The sequence below is a fragment of the Mangifera indica genome, chromosome 5 (genome assembly GCF_011075055.1).
Source record: "Mangifera indica cultivar Alphonso chromosome 5, CATAS_Mindica_2.1, whole genome shotgun sequence".
Classification (NCBI taxonomy): Eukaryota; Viridiplantae; Streptophyta; class Magnoliopsida; order Sapindales; family Anacardiaceae; genus Mangifera; species Mangifera indica.
Genome location: NC_058141.1, coordinates 14744934 through 14766701, shown reverse-complemented (window position 1 = coordinate 14766701; position 21768 = coordinate 14744934). Strand labels below are relative to the sequence as shown.

Below are 21768 nucleotides of genomic sequence, written 5' to 3'. Positions count from 1 at the left end.
TTGCCTTTTTGTCATTGTTTATGTGAAATTAATTAAAAAAGAAAAAGTCTTACTAATACATCAATTATCTTAGTTCTTAGAATACTAACTAGCAAAGCTTCAAAATTTCTTCAACTTTTTTACACTGTTGAATGACACGTGAACGATTAAGATATTTGCTTTGACATATATTAACTCCGTGAGATGTTTTCAGTCTTTTTTAAAGCAAATCATTTTTATTATTGATTGAATTTTTAATTTGATGTAAAAATTCAGTAACAATTTGCAGAGACGCGAAAGCTTTGCAAGAGAAGGCTGCTAGAATAGAAAGGCGGTGTAGGCAGCAGCCAAGGGAGGGGTGAATGCAGGTGGCGGTGGAGGGAAAGCGAATAAGAAGTAACTGGAAAAAATGGAGATGTAATTTGTTAGCATGGTTCTTCTATGTTGGAAGGCGGACCGCAGGAGAAGGTCATGGTGAGAAGGCCGAGTAATGATGTACATTTGGATTCTGTGTTTCCCTAATAATAACACGATGGAATAGATTAAAATGGTGTACATTCTATTAATCCATGGAACAAAATCATTAATGCTCGCTCTGAATGATGTCAGTAACAGCCAGACATCATTGAATGAATAATCAAATAAAGCCGTACCTGCAAATGAGAGAACTAGATTTAAATCTCATTGGTGACTTCTCAATAGTTCTCACTTGTCTGAATAGGGTTTAACCTCAAAGGATGATCGGGCTCAATGACACAGCCCACCGAAACCTTCAATTTTCCATCTTATTGAGGTTCACAAAATTTCTATCCAACCATCCAAATCCAAAACTACTGATGACGCAAATCGATGAGGGAGGCCCCTAGTTAAGAAAGAAGGTTTGTTTATGAGTGGCCCAAGGTTTTCATAATATTTATTATTGAAAAAGCCCAAAAGAAATAAGCCTCATAACATAGAATTAGATGGTTATCGACTTTCTGGTTTTGGAGTTCCACTACCATACACCATTTCGTATCAACATGGCCTCCCTCTCCTCCTCCACTTATCCCTACTCACCGGCGTTTAACCGGAAGCCCATGAATAACATAAAACCCATTCAAAGAACATCCATACCACTACCCATATCTAAACCCGAAATTGAAGAACCACCCTCTGTCACTTCTAACAATGCTGTTACAGAGCAAAGCCGAAAAAGAGGAACAGTTGATTTAAAGAAGCTGAAGGAAACAGAGGAAAGAGAGAGAAAAGAGGAAGTGAACAGGAAGATAGCCTCAAAGAAAGCGTTATCAGTCATATTGCGGAGAGAGGCAACCAAAGCTGTCATTGATAAGAAGTGGGGAAAAATTAGTTCCAAAAGGCTGTTACCCAGGACTGTTCTTGAAGCTCTTCATGACAGAATTACTGCTCTGCGTTGGGAGTCTGCTCTCAAGGTTCTCTCTCTTAGTACTTGATATCAATTTTTTTTTTTCAGAAACGGGTTTTTTTTTTTTTTGTGTGTATATAGATATATAACTGTTTGTTCCCCAAGTTGTAATTTAGATACAGTTTTTACTTCAATTACCACGAAACGGTTTAATTGGGCTTACAAATTAGTGAATTGGTAGAATTTAAGGTTTTTATTAATTTTCTTTTATCATGGTTAGTCAGTTAAGGTGATATTTTGTGATTTGGTTGAATTGAGTTTGGACGAGTATTTATGATCAGCGTGTCAATTTGTGGATAACGGATACCTGGCAGCTGCATTATCAGAATAGTCAGTGGGATTTACAAATATACAATATTTGTTTGCCATGTTTCACTGATTTCTGTTAATTAAGTGTTGAGATTTCTTGCCTGACTGTTGGAATGTTCTACTTAGATTGTAATTTTTTCTGAGCAATTTGATTTTCTGAAGTGGAAGAGTTCTATAATTTTATGAGTGTATTATGTCATAATTGTGTTATTTTTTATGTTATCAGGTTTTTGAACTACTGCGTGAGCAGCTCTGGTACAGGCCTAACTCTGGTGTTTACATAAAGCTAATTGTCATGCTTGGGAAATGTAAACAACCTGAAAAAGCGCATGAGCTTTTTCAAGCCATGGTTGATGAAGGCTGTGCTGTGAACCATCAATCCTATACTGCTCTTTTGTCTGCATATGGTAGGAGTGCTCGATTTGATAAAGCATTTTTCCTCCTTGAGCAGATGAAGAGCACTCCTGACTGTCATCCAGATGTCAACACATACTCTATCCTCATTAAATCATGCCTTCAGGTTGCTGCCTTTGATGAAGTGCAAGCTTTGCTTTCTGACATGAAAACCCAGGGAATCAGACCCAACACCATCACATACAACACCCTCGTTGATGCCTATGGGAAAGCAAAAATGTAAATCTTTCCGCAATCATTTCACAGTTTTGAATGCTCTTTTTTCTTGCTAAGAGTAATGGGATGTATATGGTGTTGCATCATAACTTTGCCATGTGCTGATTATCTCTGTATTTAGTTTTATTTTTCTTAGACAATAAGGTGGATAAATTGCATTCATCACTTCTGCTTTTTCCATGAACTACCCATGTCTACACTGAACCCAACTCCAACTTAACCTCTTTTGCCACAATAAAATAATTTAATTCAATTTATCCAATTTAACTGAAATGGGAAAAAATTGTTTGTCTCCTTTTTCTTTTCTTATGTGCTTTTGGCTATCAGATGGAGCAAAATGTTGCAATTATATGAGTAAAGGTAACCCATTCTTCCTATTTCCTTGAAAGGTTTGCAGAGATGGAATCCACACTTGTGAAGATGCTTGGTGAGGAATGTGAGCCTGATGTTTGGACCATGAACTCCACACTCAGAGCCTTTGGCAATAGTGGTCAGATAGAGACCATGGAGAAATGTTATGAGAAGTTCCAGAGAGCTGGGATCGATCCCAGCATCAATACTTTCAATATACTTCTTGATTCATATGGAAAAGCTGCGGAATATGAGAAAATGAGTGCTGTCATGGAGTATATGCAGAAATACCATTATTCTTGGACCATTGTAACCTACAACATTGTGATAGATGCATTTGGCAGGGCTGGGGATTTGAAACAGATGGAATACTTATTTCGGCTAATGCGGTCCGAGAGAATCAAACCAAGCTGTGTCACATTTTGCTCTCTTGTAAGGGCTTATGGAAAAGCCGGTAAACCTGAAAAAATCGGGGGTGTCCTGCGGTTTATTGAGAATTCGGATGTAACTTTGGATACTGTATTTTTTAATTGTTTGGTTGATGCTTATGGGAGGCTGGGACTCTTGGCAGAGATGAAAGGAGTACTTGAGATGATGGAGCTGAGAGGATGTAAGCCTGATAAGATTACTTATAGAACTATGGCTAAAGCATATTCAATGAATGGGATGATTAGCCATGCGAAGGAGACCCAAGATCTTATTAAGTCAGCAGAACAGACTCGAATGGGGATGAATAAGCCCGATTTCTGAGATGAAGAATTTTCACAGTTCAAACATCTCTGAGATCTATGTAGATTGTATGCTTGTTTGTTGTATTCTTTTTGTGTATGTTATCACAGATAAACAATTAATGTATACATTCTTTGGGTTAATGAAGTAACCTTGTCTTTTTAATTCTCTTTTTGAAGGGTGTGTATTACTTCTCCATTCCACCTAAATTAAGCAAACGAAAGAATTGAACAAGGAAGCTTTTAAAATATCAAGCATTTACAGAAGTTCTAGTAAGCAAGGAATTAGCATTTATTTTCGGAGGAAAATTTCTGAACCTGCAGGATTAACCAAATTATACAAACTAGGGAGAGCGTGTTCAATTTTAGGCAACACATTAATTATTATACAGATATAGTCAAGAAAATGAAATAATATCTTTTATATGGTTGGTCAAATATTTTGTATACCTTAGTCCCTTTGATTCATTTCCATCCAGATTTTCGGTAACATCACATATCATAAAATTTTCAAAATAGAATTACATCTACATAACAATAAAGGTTAAAAATTGTATCATTGGATTGTTTTACGAGATTTTAAATGATCATGATATCAAATGTGTTATCCTTTAACTAAGATGATAATACAAATAACACATTTTTATATAACAATTAACCGTAACGAAATTAAGGTAAAATTTTTTAAAAGATTTTCAAATAATAATATACTGTTCAACCTTCCACCACATGTAAATATGATTAATATTGTTCATAATTTCTAATCAATGTGAAATTTTCACAACTATAAAAGATCAAAAAGAAGAGTTTAATGTGAACACTGGTATTGATTTGAAAGATCTTTCAAAAGTTTATGGTATAAAGTTGTTGATAATTAAAAAATGAGTTAATAGACCAAAGGACAATACTCTGACTTGGGATGCTTTGGATCAAATGGCAACAGTAAATAATATTTTGATCAAAGATTTTGAGTTTGAAGATACAATTTATGTTGAATTAAGTGCACATAAAGTTGATATGAGATTGATATAAGATAAACCTTTCATACACATAAATATGACGTGCCAAGACCGAACTTTGAATAAATTAAAATTTGAAAGATTCACCCAAAGAATTGCTTATATATTTACCTAAGTACTATTACAATCTTAAGTTCCGTAACCTTGACACTATAACACATGAAATATATGTAATACCTTTAGATAAATCTCATATTGATAAAATACGAAAAAAATATTAGATATATCTGTATATCTTATATCACTTGAGAATGAAAAAATTTGATTAATTAAATAACCTATGAACTTTTTAAATTTTAAGATGCATTTTAAATTATAAAATTCAGAAACAAAACTATGATAAACTCTGTATAAAAAAACAGATAATATTTTAAATATTATAAGATAACTTAAACCGATTTAAATTCTTATAAAAAAAAGTGATATAATTATGATGAGTATTATTTTTAAAATTCAATAAGAATTTATTATTATATAATTAAATAATATTTTATATTTAATTTAAAATAATTAAATTAAATTATAATAAATTATTATTTATACTTAAATTAATTCTCATAAATAAATCACGTACCAAAAAAATCCAACAGTGGTTTCAGAATAAAAAAGAATAGCAACAAAAGCAAATTGGCGGGTCCCGGATGAAGCAGTCAAAAATAGAGGCTGGCAGAGGCAGTGGCAGTTTGTGTAGTTTTTGAATTTTCATGCCGCACGAGCATTCAGCCCTGTTTTCCAATTAACCATACTTGGTAATTTCGATAGATCATAGGCGCTCTCTAAATTTGATTGGCCAATTTTGGTGTTAATAATTAAAAGACACGTTACATCAATTTGTTATTTTCTTTTAATTATTGTTTAAAAATGAATTAATATTAATATTTTACTACTTGGTGGGACGGTTGGACTTGGAGAATGTATATATGATTGGTTTATGATGCAACAATTATTTCAATTTTTTTTAGAAATATTTATGTATTTTAGAAGAATTAAATTGTTAATTACCTAATTTTACAAATTGTTTATAAGAAAACAGGCCCAAAATGGACCAAATTCTGTAAAGCCCTCTACTTCGTCTTCTTCCCAAACCCAATCCGGCCCATAATCAATCGCAGAGAGAGACCTCGCAGACTGCTTTCGAAACAAAAACCATACCCAGGCACAGAGATAGATAGAGAAAGAAAGAAGAGAACAGGAACGAAATTCGAATAGAATTAGAAATTAGAAATACAAAATCACTTGTATTATAGAGAGACGGGCACCACGTCGTTCTAATCATGGCTTACATTTGCAACGACGTGTTGTCTTTTAGGGCAAATCCGTGTCGTATTTGATTGTTTATTTTGAAAACCCTAGGTGAGAGGGCAGTGTGTCTGGCTTCTCAGGTCCACTCACTGCTGTGCCCTGGCTAAAGTTTTTGTCATTAAGTTATCAATTCAGGTTATTTTTCTTCTATTTCACTGTGATTTTACAAACCCTAGAATTTACTCACATGCAATTTTGTGCATTTTGCTGAATTCATTTCGTTTAGGGTTTTTTTGGGTGTTCAATGGATGCGAATTCGTTTGTGGGACGTGTTTCTGATTGAATGCTTGTTATTTTAGATGCATGCTTTCGTTTATCCAGAGTTTAATGCTAAAATTTGTGCTGCATACATGGGGAAACATGTTAGATGTATTTTTTTGGGTAAGCAAGTGTTGTTTTACTTTCCTGTGGTTATTTGAAGGTTCCCATTAGAGAATTTGAGGAGAATTGTTCGTGCTGAGCATCTTACAGGATTTGCCGCTTATTACCTGCATCTGTTCACTATGAAGTGTATGTAGTTGTGCAATCGTGAGTTGCTATTATTTCACATTGATTTGTTTGCTCTCATTTATGAATTCAAAAATGCATTTCCTTTGTTGAACTTTCACTTTTAAATTTTACTTCCATGTTTAGTTACAACATGTAGTTTGGTGCTAAAGACTTTTCTTGGCCATCAAGTTTTATGCCATTTTCTAATCTTAGCTATAACCATCTGGTGATAACTGTGCTGCCACTGTCTGTTAGTATCTTTATATTGAGGCTAACCACCGGCATAAGTCATTAGGTGTTTATATATTGAATGAAAACTAAATTAAGCTCTATAATGGTGGAAAAAGAGATGTAAAACTGTTCTGTGCATACAGCAATGGGACATGTTGTGTAAAATAGGGTTAGAAAAATAGAGGTGAAAGCCTCTTAATGTCTCCCTACAACTTAGTGCCATGAAATAAAGAAACAAGTTTGGGCAAAACTTTCTCTTCATACGAGCTTTCCATCTATTTCTTATTTTTCTTTAAATATTGAAACTCAGTTACGCAGTTATCAATAGACACGGTGTTGAATATCTAGGGCCCTTTAAACTTGGAGTGTGGATCAACATCTTTATTAATTATGGACTTTAATGTGTTTTGGATGCCAATTGTTAAATTATTTAAGTCAATCTAACTTGGATATCCATTACATTATATACCCTTTCATTTTTATTTTTCTTCCTAATGTGAGACATATATATTCCAACACTTTCCCTCAATTGCAACTAAGCTACCAATTGACACTTGTCATACATGGGGTGGCCCATTTAAACTTGGATTTGACTATTATTGGCTTAGCCTGAAATAGGGTCTAGCTCTTCTTAGTTAGCCCTTGGGTCCACTTGGGGTTTAACTGAAGGGTTTGACTTCTTTCAGCTCACCCCACTATGCTTAAAAGGGTTTTGGATCAATGGGCTCTGATACCATGAAACGAAGGTTTCCGGTTTGAATAATTTCTTCCATGCTGTCAATTAATTCTTTAAGGGAATTTATTCAAAGATGTTATAAAAATTTAAGGAAATACAATCTATACAAAAGAAAATAAATTAAAGAAAAAAGGAAATATAATATTTCGATAATTCTTTTCCTAATCTACTGAATTCAATCAGTACTATCAAAACTTGAAATGAATCATATCTTCCAACATGTGCCTTGGTAATGCAAATTTTCTTTTGTTCAGCATACTCCTTTAATACATTGGGTTATCTTTTAGCTAATTTACTGGATTTTTCCAATAGTTTTGCTTGGAAATTTGACAATTATGTATTTAATTTAGACATGAGAAACCCTTATTATATAATTGATATTGAGAAAGCTTATATGAAGATTGTTAAACACATTACTAGCACTTCTTTCTTTTAAAATTTTACTGTATGGACTTTCAGATGTCTTTGCTTTGCTTGGAGATTAATAATACATTGATCTAAATCAATTTATTCAAGATAGATTAATTGACACAGTGATGTTGGATGGATTTTTTTTACTCTTAATATACATTTTATTTGTCTTTATTATTGTCCACTCTTAGTGTACTTGGAATTTAGAATTTGGTAATATAATGTTTCACATATTAGGTGCTTTTATCAATGCTTTTAATTCTGTTTTCCTTTTACATTTATCCAGTTCCATGGTTTAACTTGTTAGTCAATGTTCTCTTTCCAATTATGTGAACTTCTCTTGAATCATCAATCAAAGACAGCCAACCCTAAGGGTTGCATTGACAGGTTTGGGCCCTACTTTCACTTAAAGAGGGCGAGGGTTCAACTCCTCTTAGGGTTTTGATAGTAAGTAGTCTAGAAACCATTAAATCCATAAGATATGTGAAGGGATTTTTGTTTATGAAAAGTAAAAAAGTTAAAGGATGAGGGTGAAGTTTATTATGCTCATGAACCGCAGACTTTTCAATGTTCTGTGGCTGATAAATTTGTTAGTTATTGATTTAAGGAGAAATTTATTTTCATTATGACAGTTATTCTTTTAGCCTGTCCATTCTTATGAGACTTTTCTTACAGTTTTTTTTTTTTTTTTGTGGGTTCAGGAATCTGTATCCTAATTGATGGGAAAGTTGAGCTTGTAGCTATCAAGGTAGGGATGCATGGATGTGGATCAGGAGCTGCTATCCTAGTAAATGCTGAGGTTGATTCCATGGGAGGAGTTGTTGACGGTGGAGTAGGTATTGGTGTCAAAACCTCTCCATGTCGAGCTGCAATTGCGAAGGCTCAAGCAGAGCTTCGGTAACACTGCCATTTGTATTTTTGTTCCTTTTAATGTATGCTTAATTAGTGTATTGTTGTCAAATGTAAAGATAAGGAGATTTTCTTTTGCCATTAACAGCCAGGAGTATGATGTCCGTGAGGAGAGAAGAAGAGAGCTAGAATTTCTTGAGAAAGTATGGTAGTTGGATCTTGGTCTTGCTATTTTCAAATGCTTTGTGTAATTGGAAATCACATTATTCCTAAAAAAAAAAAGAGAAATAAAAAATTCAGCATTTAAACTCTTTTTTCTTGCAGGGTGGCAACCCTTTGGATTTTAAATTTGGGAATGCAGTGTCTGTTAGTGTCCAGTCAACTTCACTTACTGATCAGCTAGCAGAACATTTTGTGACCAGGTATATTGTTTTTGGCTATTTTGCATTAGCACATTGTGTCTAATTGAGAGTCTAATGCTTCACCCTCCTTTTTATTGTTATAACAGTGAAGCAAAAGGTAGTTTTGCATTGACTGCCTCACCTCATGGTGATTCTGTGGAAAGTAGTGGTAGGCCAGGGGTTCCTACCATTTGTGAACCCAATAGTGCTGATAATCTCTTACTTTTTGATGGTGAAAATGAGTTACTTGAAGGCGAAAGGCACTCTTTACATCCTGCTAAAAAGAATAGTGTTGTTCCATCAGAACAATCTTTCCAGATGGATGGGACTCAAAATGCTAAGGAATCTGAAGATTCTGCTATTTTTCGCCCATATGCTCGCAGGAACAGGTCCAAAATAAATCGTGACAGTGCTCGATCAAGTTCGAATGATATAGTCCAGGCTCGTGCTGGGCATGGATCTTCTTTAACTGTTCGTGGGGTTTCAAGGGATGGAAAGGGATCAATATCTGATTCAAACAACCAAAAGGAGCGGCATATAATTCTTACTTCTGACCCAAAGTCAGTAACTTCCAATGGTGATGTGGTACCTAAGATTGTAACTTTCGACAATCAATTAAATATGGAGTTAGATAGCACGCAGAGTCCAGCAGTATCAACAAACCCCAAAGTTAGTTTGCCTGAAGATAATTTTGATGGTACAGTTCCGAAAAGCTTGATAAATGACCAACTTAATCATTCTACACAAGTTGATGCTCAGCAAACGCCCAATGAGGTGGCTGCTGGGGAGCCTAATCTTGTTGGAGGAAAGGAAGAGATAGTTTCAACAGGAGTTGAATGTCAGCATTCTGCAGCCACAGGAGACGCTGAGAATGAAAGTTGTGTTGTTTGGCGGAATGGGTTTGGTGATCAAGATAGGGATAGGAAATTGATATCAAATGATGGCCAAAATAACACTGCTGTAATTGGTACAAGATTAGATTCAGAATCATCTGGCACCCAGAACAGCCTAAACTTGGATGTAAATATTGATAGTGATGCATGCATTAATCCAAAAGATTTTGATTCTAATGGAATTCTGATGGAAAAAATTCCACAATTGGAAGAGACAAGAAATTCAGCAGGATGTGAGATAATGGACAAAAATGAGAACAAGATTGCAAAAAACAGTTCTGTCATGAGTGCTAATCAGAATTCCGTGTATAAAGATCAGAGTGGGAGCAGTTCTATTGTCAAAGTTGAGGAAGAAACTAATGAAAGTGGATCAGACTTGAATTATGAGGTGAAGTTTACTTCCAAGATTGAGGGAGTGCAAAAAAATGACAATACCAAGACAAATACTGATCAAACTTTGGGTAATGTGTTGAATACTGATTCCAACATTGACAGGGCAAACCTCTGCACCAACAGATCTCAGGGTCCCATGGATATCTCTATTTGTGAGCCACCGAAAAATTTCACCGAGAGAAATTCTGCTGATGCCCCCGATGTGCAAACTGAATCTGGTAACTCTCGTAAATTGGCAGATAAGGCTCATGAGGACTCAATCTTGGAAGAGGCTCGGATTATAGAGGTTATCTTGTTATCTTCTTTTGGACTTGAGTTTATTTTCTAAAAGTCAAAATTTTACTTTCTTTAAGGAAAAAGAAAATCTTTCATTCTCCTTTTATTTATGGCCTCCTAGTTGTCTCTTTTTCCTTGGTCTCAATGCTTTTATGCTTTGATACAATATTATAAGCAGGCTAAGCGGAAGAGAATTGCTGAGTTATCTGTGGGTTCCTGGACCTCTGAGAGTCGCCGAAAATCTCACTGGGACTTTGTCCTTGAGGAAATGGCATGGTTGGCAAATGATTTTGCTCAGGTCTGAATAAATTGTCTCTTTTCCTGTTTCTCGTAGGTCATTTTTCCTCTGATGTTTTATTCATATTCGGATGTTACAAGTTGATTTCTATATCAGTAGTCATTACGAATGCGGTTTCTGATATCTGCTGGAAAATTTTGCTCTATTTCGTTATTTCTTCATAGGAGCGTCTTTGGAAGATGACTGCTGCTGCCCAAATATGTTGTCGGGTTGCGTTTACTTCTCGGCTGAGATCTGAAGAACAAAATCAACGATGGAAACTCAAAAAAGTAGCTCTCACCATTGCAAAGGCTGTCATGCAGTTCTGGCATTCAGCTGAGGTGCTGCTAAATAGTGATGATCCAAGTGTCCAGAAAAAGAGCTGGCATGGATCAACAAAAGTTGATGAGAATAAATTTTCTGAGGACAAGATTGGAGAACTTGACATGGTGGTTATATACTTGAATCTTTTCTGTAGTGACTTTTGATTGATTTAATGATATGGATTGCAATTACTTTTGGCTGTTTTAAACATAAAGTATGTGGCTTTAATTTATAAGCAACATGAATATGTTATTGATATGTTGTGTGGTTTTGAGCAGGAAGGGAGGAAAGATTTGGATCAACAGTCTCCAAGAAAAAATATAACAGGTGCCATTCAGGGATATGCAGTAAGATTTTTGAAACATCACAGCTCATCTGTCCCTTCTCTTCAAGCAGAAGCTCCAGCAACTCCTGATAGAATATCAGATTTGGGCATTATGGAAGTGTCTTGGGATGACCACCTTGCAGAAGTATGGACCATGTCTTTATATCTCGTTTATTTCATTAATAGTCTGGGTGACTCATTCATCTCTGTCTTTTGATCACTGGAATAAGTGATTCTGTGAATTATCTTAGATAGGCCTTTTTGATGCACCTGCTTTATGTTCTGTTTGTAATAGCTTCATGTCCTTGAAAAGTCTTCTAAGAGGGTGCCATGCACTTCTTAGCAAGTCCACTGCAATAGGTCTTTTGATAGACCCAATTGGTTGGGTGTTTAGGTCCTGCCAGGCCCAGCTGATTGGGTTGGCTGGTCTTGGGCCTGAACTGCCTAAATGGTGGGTTGGTTTGGTTCAATTTTCTACCTGAGTTAATTTACAAGTGTGTCCATGAAATATTTGTTTCTGATTGGTCTTTTTTATTTTTCAGGAAAGTCTATTCTATGCAGTTTCCTCAGGTGCAATGGAGACTTATAGAAAGTCTATTGAATCTCATTTAGCTCAGTGTGAGGTAAATATATCTGTGCAAGCATGCTTTGAGTCTGCTTATCCCTTCTTAACTGTGAATAGAATATTAAATGAATTGAGGAACAATTAATTACTGAGTTAGAAACTAAGGATGTCAATAAAAGAAGGTTGAACAATAAGGAATGATATTTTCTAGTGGACAGGCCCTCATGCAATTTGCTGATAACTCTGCAACTGTTCCCTCTCCTGTTGTAGAGTATATTGTTCTACCTTCTACTGTTTAATAGACTATTATGAATATTTTTCATGGCTGTTTTGCAAAAGTTGATTGCTGCTAGTACATAATCGGGTTATGTTGGTGTTTTGTTTATTCATTAAATTATTTTTCCCTCAGAAAACTGGCAGTAGCATGCAAGAGGAAGTTGACACATCTATGTATGATGCTATGGCAGGTAATGCCTGGGCAATTTGTTTTGTAAGTTCCTTGCTGATTGAACTTGTGTTTTGTGCTAATAAGTTCTTGCTCAAATATAGAGTTGGGCTATCATAACGTTGGATATGATGAAGAAGAGGGTGAAACGAGTGCTTATTATTTGCCGGGCACCTTCGAAGGTAGCAAGTCATCAAAGTTTTCCCAGAAAAAACGGAAGAGCATGCCTTATGGACATGGCATTGTGGGTTTCCAACAGAGCATGTCAATTGGAAAAAGGCCTGCCAGTAATCTTAATGTTGGCCCAATTCCAACAAAACGCATGCGCACTGCTTCCAGACAGAGGATTATCAGTCCGTTTAGTGCTGGAGCTGGTGGGAGTTTACAAGTGCCCACTAAAACAGATGCCTCGAGTGGGGATACTAGTTCTTATCAGGATGACCAAAGTACTTTGCATGGTGGAGCACAGATTCAGAAAAGTGTTGAGGTTGAGTCAACTGGGGACTTTGACAGGCAGTTACCTTATGATTGTGCAGAAACGTCAACTAAACCTAAGAAGAAGAAAAAAGCAAAGCATCTGGTGTGTAGGAAATCTTGTGTTAGATCAGACCCTGGACTGACATATCTTAAGAAAAATATTGGCATTTGCCTCAAATCTTTTTCTTTCTTTTCTGCTGGTTTTGTTGCTTTGGTGTTACATTTACTTATATTTTTAACTTTCATAAGTTGTCTGAATTTTTTTAGTTGCAGGGTTCAGCATATGAGCCGGGTTGGCAGCTTGATTCAACTGCCTGTAATGAGCAGGTAATTTAATTCTGCTTATTGGGTAAAGTTACGGCCTAAATATTTTATATATATATATTCTTTGTTTTTCATTTCCTTTTCATTGAGTGGCTTCATGCTGTACAACAAAGTTATAGATATATGGTACAAACTGCTATGTGAAGGCTTGGTGTAATTCTTGACAACCATGTTTGTGGATTCACAAATGAATTGTCCATATCTAAATCATAAAAGAGCCTCATATGGAGAATTAGTTTTAGGATGGCATATGATCTTTGGAATTTTGTGGACTCAGCTTGACACTCATAACCAGGCTGATATAAAGTTTTTGTAGTCAGTGAAGTCTCAGTAGGGTGGTTATCATTAGCTTTGACAGGAGGGCACTGTAATCTGACTGATTGGTTTTCCTTGTCCTCTGCTCTCCCTCTCCCTTTCTAAGATTGCGTTGGTTTAGCTTTCAATCTTATGAGTATCAGGTTAACACAATTTATAAGTTTGTGCAATGGATTTGTGTGCTTTTCACGAGAAATTTCATTTTATCTTCTAAGAACCTGTATGACATTCTTTTTGGGTGTTTGTATTGAGTGATGGGAGTGTTAGCTGTCCTGCTGCTACCCAAATTCCTATCCTAACTCTCTTGTCAAATGATCTATTAAATTCTTAAATGATGCCTTTTTACATGCAGAGGGACCATTCTAGAAAGAGACTGGAGAGTCATCATTTTGATTCTAGTGGAAATATTGGTGAGGCTCTTTTTTTATCCCTAGGTTTTAGTAATATGTACTTAGTGGTTTCTTCATCTTTATTTTTTTATGTCTTCTTTTAAGGCTTATACGGACAACATAACGCAAGGAGGCTGAAGATAATGAAACAACCTTTGGATACTACCTTTGACAACATTACTCCAATGAGCGGATCGATCCCTTCTCCTGCGGCATCGCAAATGAGTAATATGTCCAACCCAACTAAATTCATTAAACCGATCAGTGGCCGGGATAGGGGGAGGAAAACCAAAGCACTGAAGGTATTAGTTGGTGTCAGCCAAATGGTCCTGTGTTTAATATTTCCCCATGTTTTCAAATAATTTTTCTAGTAATTTGAGAGTTTAGCCTTTTCTGCAGATTTCTGCTGGGCAGCCTGGTTCTGGAAGTCCATGGTCTTCGTTTGAAGATCAGGTTGCTTTACCTCCTTGGTTTTGATGGCATTGTTTTTCTTTTCCTCTTAAACTTATGATCATGTACCTGAATTATTAAGTGCATATATTATTTTAGGCACTGGTTGTCCTTGTGCATGATATGGGTCCAAATTGGGAGCTTGTTAGTGATGCCATCAACAGTACACTTCAGTTTAAGGTAAACATATTTATGTTGGGGTCCTATATTACCTATCCTGTCTTTTTCAGCTGTCATATGGTGCATATTTGGTTACTGGAGATAATGGTGAAGCATGATGTTTCTTTTTTATCCCTCCATTTTTCGTTTTATTAATTTGTGCTATATGTTTAGTGCATATTCCGCAAGCCTAAAGAATGCAAGGAGCGTCACAAGATTTTAATGGATAGGGGTGCTGGGGATGGAGCTGATAGTGCTGAAGATTCAGGATCTTCTCAGTCTTATCCATCTACATTGCCTGGCATTCCGAAGGTCAAGATCATTTAAATTCCTCTGGCTTTCCAGCTCTGCTAAATCACACATTACTTGTATTTATGTGAGACCTTTTCTACCTTTGGCTAATCTTGCTGCATTGTTTGGCTTGTTTGCTGTATGCTATGCAGGGAAGTGCGAGACAGTTGTTCCAACGTTTACAAGGGCCAATGGAGGAGGATACTGTCAAGTCTCATTTTGAGAAAATTATTATGATCGGAAAAAAGCAGCATTATCGAAAGAGTCAGGTTTGTCATGTTCTAATTGTCTAGGTCTACACAAGTTGTTTTCAGAAAGCTATAATCAATTATTCTGTATAGTCTCCTTTAATTTTAACAAAGCCTTGTTCATTTTACATCTGAACTTGTATTTGCACTGTACATGTGTTTACTTGCATCTTGGTTACTTGAATCCTTTATACTGTCATGAAATTATACTTTCAATATAAACTTCCTTTTTTAATTATAAAAATTCCCCAAGTATTTTCGGAAATTGCAATGACTTTTCTATTTCTTCATAGTTATTTTATATTCCATTAATCCATTATGGCTAAATCTCATCATTCTTTTTTGGGCTTGCCTTCCTTTAGACTTTTGTGATACAAATACCCATTTAGTAGAGTAGTGTAAGACAATTCATGTTGCATCCTCCATGCATATGGAAAACAGATTACTGTGCAGATATCAAAAGCTCAAGTTTGAAACTGAAAGTATTCCATTTTTTTCTTCCCTGTGTTCATCTTGCTTCTCTTAATATTTGCTCACACTGATTATTTTGCGTATTTGTGTATGATATGAAGAATGATAACCAGGATCTGAGACAAATAGTTGCTGTACATAATTCTCATGTTCTTGCTCTTTCTCAAGTGTGCCCAAATAATCTTAGTGGAGCTGTTCCAACGTAAGTGTTGGTATATCTGGTTGTCTTTTACTTATTTATCTTCATCATAATATTTTTGTCTAATTTTTTTCATTTTCATTACTTACTTTGTATCATGCTACTACATTTATTCTCGTCAACTTGATGAAGGCCCCTTGAGCTCTGTGATGTGACTGCATCGAGCACAGATCTTCCTCTTGGGTTTCAAGGTTCTCATGCAAGTGGTTTAGCAATATCAAACCAAGGAGCTGTAGCATCTATGCTTTCAGCTTCTGGGGCTAATTCTTCTCTGCAAGGATCGTCCAGGATTGTTCTTAGCAGTAACTTGTCATCATCATCTCGTCCTCTCAATCCTTCTATCAGGTAGTATGCCAACAAATAGCCTAATTTTGTCTTAATTATCACCAGCTAATTCCTTTATACTGGCTTCTGGTTTATTTTATTTGTTCTCAGGGATAGTAGATACAATGTTCCAAGAACGTCTCTGCCACTTGACGAGCAGCAGAGATTGCAACATTACAATCAGATGTTATCAGGTAGGAATATGCAGCAGCCCAACTTGTCTACTGTTTCTGGGGCTCTTCCTGGAGCTGAATGTGGTGTGCGTATGCTTTCTGGTGGAAATGGTATGGGTGTGATGTGTGGGATGAACAGAAGCATGCCAATTACGAGGCCAGGATTTCAAGGAATGGGTTCGTCATCAATGTTGAACTCTGGGAGTATGCTTTCATCGAGTATGGCGGGGATGCCAAGCCCTGTGAATATGCACTCTGGAGCTGGTTCTGGTCAAGGAAATCCGATGTTGAGGCCCCGTGAGGCTATGCATATGATGCGAGTAAGTAGATAGTCTAACATTCTTCTCAGTGCTTCTGTTATGGTTGTGTTTCTTATTTTAAAGTAGTAATGAGTGAGTCTATGTAGTATAAGCAGGCCCTTACTTTTGAATTCTTTGAATTTGCCTTAGACTTACTTTTAAAGTATCTGAAATATGCCTACCTTTCCTGCAATCATGGATTCTGCATTATTGCCAGAGTATTTTGGTGGCCTTTACCACTGGTACTAAGTTGTGTCTTTGAACTAGTAGAAGGCCTCAAAAAAAAGTGAGGGCCAGGAAAGTGTATGAAGTCAGTAAAAAAAATTAGGGCACTATAAACTATGGGCTCAATAAGTGATATAGCTCCAGTTAGGGGTGAATGGAGCAAAAGGTTTTGTGTAGCAAATTTTAATTAGTTGGAACTATTGCTAGTGGTGGCAGAGTCTCTCTTGGATTGTAGTTTGAGGGTCTTGGGTTATGATGAATTGTTCTGATGTTCAACATCTGAAGTCCCTATTGTTACTTGTGACTATCTAGGCCCACATTTTGATATTTCAAAGTTTAAAGAGGGAATTATATTGCTTCTTGTGTCAGAGTTCAATGTCTGAACAGTGGATCTATTAACTTATTACCCTTTGCAATAAGATGGGATGATTTGGCTGGGTTTTTGTTACCCCTCTGAAGTTAGAGTTATAATCATTGACACATCTGTAATAAGATGGATGGTGGAACTATAAACTTAGTACTTGTTGCAATGAGATGGGATGATTGGGTGGAGTTGTTACCTTTCTGAAGTTAGAGTTGTAGCTGTTTATTTGTCTCTGAAATGAGTATTGAATTATTTTTAAAGCCAAGATTTCCAGAACTTGTGATAGTTGTAAGTTTATTTAGTTTCGCGTCTAGTTTATCCTGAACAATTTATAAAGTTGGTTAGAAGTTGGAACTGGTTTATAACAACCCAATTACCAAAGTCACATCCCACTTTAGTTAAGTATATATATATTATCACTTCCTTCTCGTTTCAACTTATCTGCTAGTTATATCATAAGCTGCATTTGCTATTAATTGAATTTCAGTTGAAAACAAATGCATGCTCATACGTTCAGATGATATTTACTCTTAATCAAAACTGTTAAATGCGGCAATATATCATGTCAATAACACATGCCACTATTACGAGAATATAATATTGTCTGCTTTAGGATGCCCAAGTAATATTGTTTGTTAGGCAACCATGTACAGAGAATCTGCCATTAAATATGGTAAAACTGTTATATATATGAGACAAGAAGTTGAGATTTGAAGAAGCAGCTCACAGTAATGTTAGCGAAGTCTGTGACCACAATATTTGTGATCTATTGATTTTGGGTGGAGTCGGAAATTTTAGTAGTGATGACATATGTTCATGAATGTATTTAACAAATTGAATTCTGTGAGTCTACTTTTGACTTATGTATGCATAATATCTGAGCTGTTAGGTAATTACTCTTGCCAATGGCTTCAAATCTATATCAGGAACGTAAAATTTTTACTTTTGGCAAAGCTTTCATGCAACCACCTAACAGGACTAAGAATAATTTAATTGTCTTGCATGAATGGTTAATACTCTGATTCTTGGTTTGCCTGTACTTATTACATATCTTTTTAATAACAAGTGTTAGAGAATCTATCTCAAAATCTGAGTTTCGATATAATTTTCTTCCGTTAAATTTTGCTCATGACATGTAGATAATAAACTACTGTTTGATGCAATGACCAGATGGCTTTGCAACATATTTGGTTGACTTATCTAGTTTAAATGATTTCTGGAAGTTAAACAGTGATATTGTTTTGCATTTGTTTAGCACTGATTTAAATAATCTGTCATTGTGGAAGATGGTGAAACTAGCATTTGGACTGTTTACTGGTTGAATTTGACACTTGTAATTTAAAATGTACACTGATTTTTCTCTTGCTTTATAGTGCTCATGTTTTTGTTACTATTATTGTGGTGATAGCCTGGCCACAATCCGGATCATCAAAGGCAATTGATAGTACCAGAGCTCCAGATGCAGGCCACACAAGGAAATGGTCAAGGGCTTCCGGCTTTCAATGGGTTGAGTTCTTTCTCTAATCAGACTACACCTCCAGCCGTTCAGTTGTATCCAGGCCATCCCCAGCAGCAGCATCAAGCATCTGCACCACCATCCCATGGGCTAAGCAACCATCATCCTCATCTTCAGGGCACAAATCATGCTACAGGATCACAGCAGCAAGCCTATGCAATCCAGCTTGCTAAAGAAAGGCATTTGCAGCAGCGGTTTTTGCAGCAGCAGCAACAGCAACAGCAACAGCAATCTGCTGCTTCAGGTGCTTTGATGCCCCATGTCCAACCTCAGAATCAACTTCCCATATCATCTTCTCTGCAAAGTAATTCCCAGGTCCAACCACAAACCTCATCACAGCCTGTAACTATACCCACACTTACAGCATCTTCCCCAATGACACCAATATCATTGCAGCACCAGCAGAAGCAACATTTACCATTACCTTCTCACGGGCTGAGCCGCAATCCTCAATCTGGTGCCAGCGGTTTAAACAATCAGATGAGTAAGCAAAGACAACGACAGCCACCACAGCAGCAGTTTCAACAACCTGGCAGGCACCATCCTCAGCAGCGACTGCATGCACAATCTCAACAGCAGGCTAAGCTTTTAAAGGGAATTGGAAGAGGGAATATGGTGATGCACCAGAACCTAACTGTTGATCCATCTCATCTAAATGGTTTAACAGGGACTCCAGGTAACCAAGCTACCGATAAAGGAGAGCAGATCATGCACTTAATGCAAGGTCAAGGTTCGTACTCTGGGTCCAGCTTAAGCCCTGTTCAACCATCTAAACCGTTAGTTCCTTCTCAAGGCTCTAATCACTCACAGCCACAGCAAAAACTATATTCATCAAAGCAACTCCAGCAGATGCCTTCTCATTCTGATAATAGCCCTCAAGGCCAGGTTCAGTCCACCACTTCCGGACATACATTATCAGCTACGCATCAAAATGTTTTGCCGGCAATTATGGCTTCCAATCATCAGCATCTGCAGCTACAGCCTCAGCCACAGGCACAACAAAAGCAGGTTAATCAAACTCAAACGCACGCAACTGCTCAGAGAATGCTTAAACAGAATCATCAATTAAATTCTGATCCACTAAGCAAGTCTCAAATTGATCAATTTCAACCTGACCAGCAGACTGTAAACAATGCTTCAATAATGGGTACCAGTACAACTACGACAATGCCTCAGGTCTGTATGGATTCAGCTAATGTTGTGCCGATTTCTTCTTCTGCTGTTGCTTCTCAATGGAAAACATCAGAGCCAGTATATGATTCTGGCATGCCGAATATGGCCAATCAAGTGGGTTCCATTGGGAGCTCATCTCTTTCGAATTCAGCTGGGAGTGATGCAGTATCATCTATTAGTCAAGGTTTAGGACAGAGGCAGTTATCAGGTGGCTTGCCACCTCATGGGCATAACGCAGCGACCCAGTGGCAGCATCATTCTCAGCTACAACAGTCCCCTACACTGCCAACCACATCGCAACAATACTGCCAGGCACATGATCAACAAGTTCTGCAACAAGATCAACTACAATTGCCCCAACAACAGCTCCCACCACAGCAGTCTCAGCAGCAGACGCAGCATCTGCAGGCAGTGCAGGGCAGTATGTATATCAGACCCACTAAGGAATGAAGCAGTCTGTGGATTGAGCAGTTCTGAGAGCAGTCGGTCCCTGCAAGGGTTGAGTTTGTATGCCCTTGTAACAGCAGTGTACAGGTAATTCTGCAATCTGGATAGTTTGATCTTTGGCAAACTTTAAACTGTGGCCTGACATAGATATTAAAGCATAGATTTGCATGGCATTATCAGGCAAAATGTTTTGGTTTTTTTTAATATACCATTTTTTACAAACATTTTTCTGCTACACATTGACTAAATTTTATCATTTTTAAGTTAGAAATTATTGACAGATTACTTATGCTAATTATATCATAAATCTAAAGGAGTGCTTTTTAGTCATCGGGGCCATGCTCAGTATGCCAGAAAATTCCTGTCAATATTTTGACACCTTGGTTTCCTTGTCAAATTGAATCTTTTAAATTTTGAAGACTAGAATTTTGAATTATTTTCCATTTTCTTGGCCATTTTTGTCATGTTTTGACCATGTTGGCCTTTCTCTGGGTTAATTTTTTGTTCAGAATCTACACTGTCTTTGTTCAATGGTTTGATTTTAAGCAATAGAGATTTATGTGTCATATGCAGATGAAGCTGATTATTTTATTGGGCAATGCAAAATAGGAGATTGTCTTCTGCCGGTTCTGTCAAAAGTTCACAGAAGAGATGTTAGCAAGCTAATTCCTTTTTCTTTCTCTTCTTTGTCTGTTTTTAACTTTTGGTTAGTTTTGGGGATTATGTAAATTACCACTGGTTTAGAGCTTAGGGGAGGTAGAGACAAATATAGAGGTTTGTGTACAGGGGTCTCTCATTTTCCCTCATGTTCTTTTCCCCATTTTCCCAGGTGGGCTTTATTCGTTTTTGCCCCAGTAGATTAGTGAATGTGAATGTATTATTATCCTCTTCAGGTTTAGTGGGTGGCAAGCAATCATTGATATGATATGGGCAAATGCCCTTGGAAATTTTGTGAATATAAGGCATCTGCTCAATGGTATTAGAATTAGAATGATCAGCAAGCTTCTGTCACTGCCATGGGCGCTGGCTGGCCTCTTATTGTAATTTTTCTAGTGGAACAATCTTTTAAATGAAAGCTCTTCCATTTTCTTCCTGTATATATCAAATGCCTGCCTTGTACATTTCTTCTTCCTTTTTAACTGCCATGTTTGTAATTGTAACTGTGTCTTTTTATAATAATTTCTTAGGCAGGTAATTAAACACCTCATCAGCTCATAACTAAATGGTATTTAGAAGCTCCTTGTCGAGCAATTACAGAAAATTTACCAATAGCAGCAGCAGCTGGTAATCCAATGATATCCAAGCGGTGACAGATAATTCCATAATGATTTCCTTTAGCCCAGGTAAATTTTCGATTACATGGGACAATTTTGTCGCCTAATTCTTGTTTATTTAACTTTTATGGATTTAAGGAAGAATTTTTTTTTTTCAGGTAAATAATTATTGAATTTTACAAGTGTGAGAGAGATTTAAACTCAAGTATTATTTAGAAATTTTAATACTTCATCAGTTCTGGAATCACGCCTTTTTTTTTCTTCTTTTTTTTTTTTTGGGTGTGTGTAAGGTAG

General features: G+C 36.5%; 2 protein-coding genes across 12 annotated transcripts; both read left to right on the top strand.

Moving 5' to 3' along the window:
- Positions 1-923: 923 nt before the first annotated feature.
- On the top strand, positions 924-3586 carry LOC123215453 (pentatricopeptide repeat-containing protein At5g48730, chloroplastic). The gene is made up of 3 exons (XM_044635550.1): positions 924-1409; positions 1938-2344; positions 2731-3586. The coding sequence occupies exons 1-3, from the start codon at positions 942-944 to the stop codon at positions 3440-3442; spliced, it is 1587 nt and encodes a 528-aa protein (XP_044491485.1). The 5' UTR covers positions 924-941; the 3' UTR covers positions 3443-3586.
- Positions 3587-5559: 1973 nt separating this feature from the next.
- On the top strand, positions 5560-21737 carry LOC123217332 (chromatin modification-related protein EAF1 B-like). Of its 11 annotated transcripts, XM_044638305.1 has the most exons (25): positions 5560-5876; positions 6163-6251; positions 8310-8505; positions 8606-8660; positions 8782-8879; positions 8966-10430; positions 10596-10718; positions 10883-11146; positions 11300-11491; positions 11889-11969; positions 12321-12378; positions 12461-12936; positions 13101-13160; positions 13825-13882; positions 13967-14163; positions 14249-14314; positions 14411-14491; positions 14645-14782; positions 14914-15030; positions 15582-15682; positions 15812-16024; positions 16115-16496; positions 18473-20287; positions 21388-21543; positions 21633-21737. In XM_044638305.1, the coding sequence occupies exons 3-23, from the start codon at positions 8363-8365 to the stop codon at positions 20201-20203; spliced, it is 6099 nt and encodes a 2032-aa protein (XP_044494240.1). In that variant the 5' UTR covers positions 5560-5876; positions 6163-6251; positions 8310-8362; the 3' UTR covers positions 20204-20287; positions 21388-21543; positions 21633-21737. The 11 variants fall into 11 exon arrangements, with proteins under 11 accessions (XP_044494240.1, XP_044494239.1, XP_044494237.1 ...); XM_044638304.1 differs by having other exon boundaries at positions 21388-21656; XM_044638302.1 differs by lacking the exons at positions 21388-21543; positions 21633-21737 and adding an exon at positions 20774-21299 and having other exon boundaries at positions 5561-5876; positions 6174-6251.
- The last annotated feature ends 31 nt before the right edge of the window (positions 21738-21768 follow it).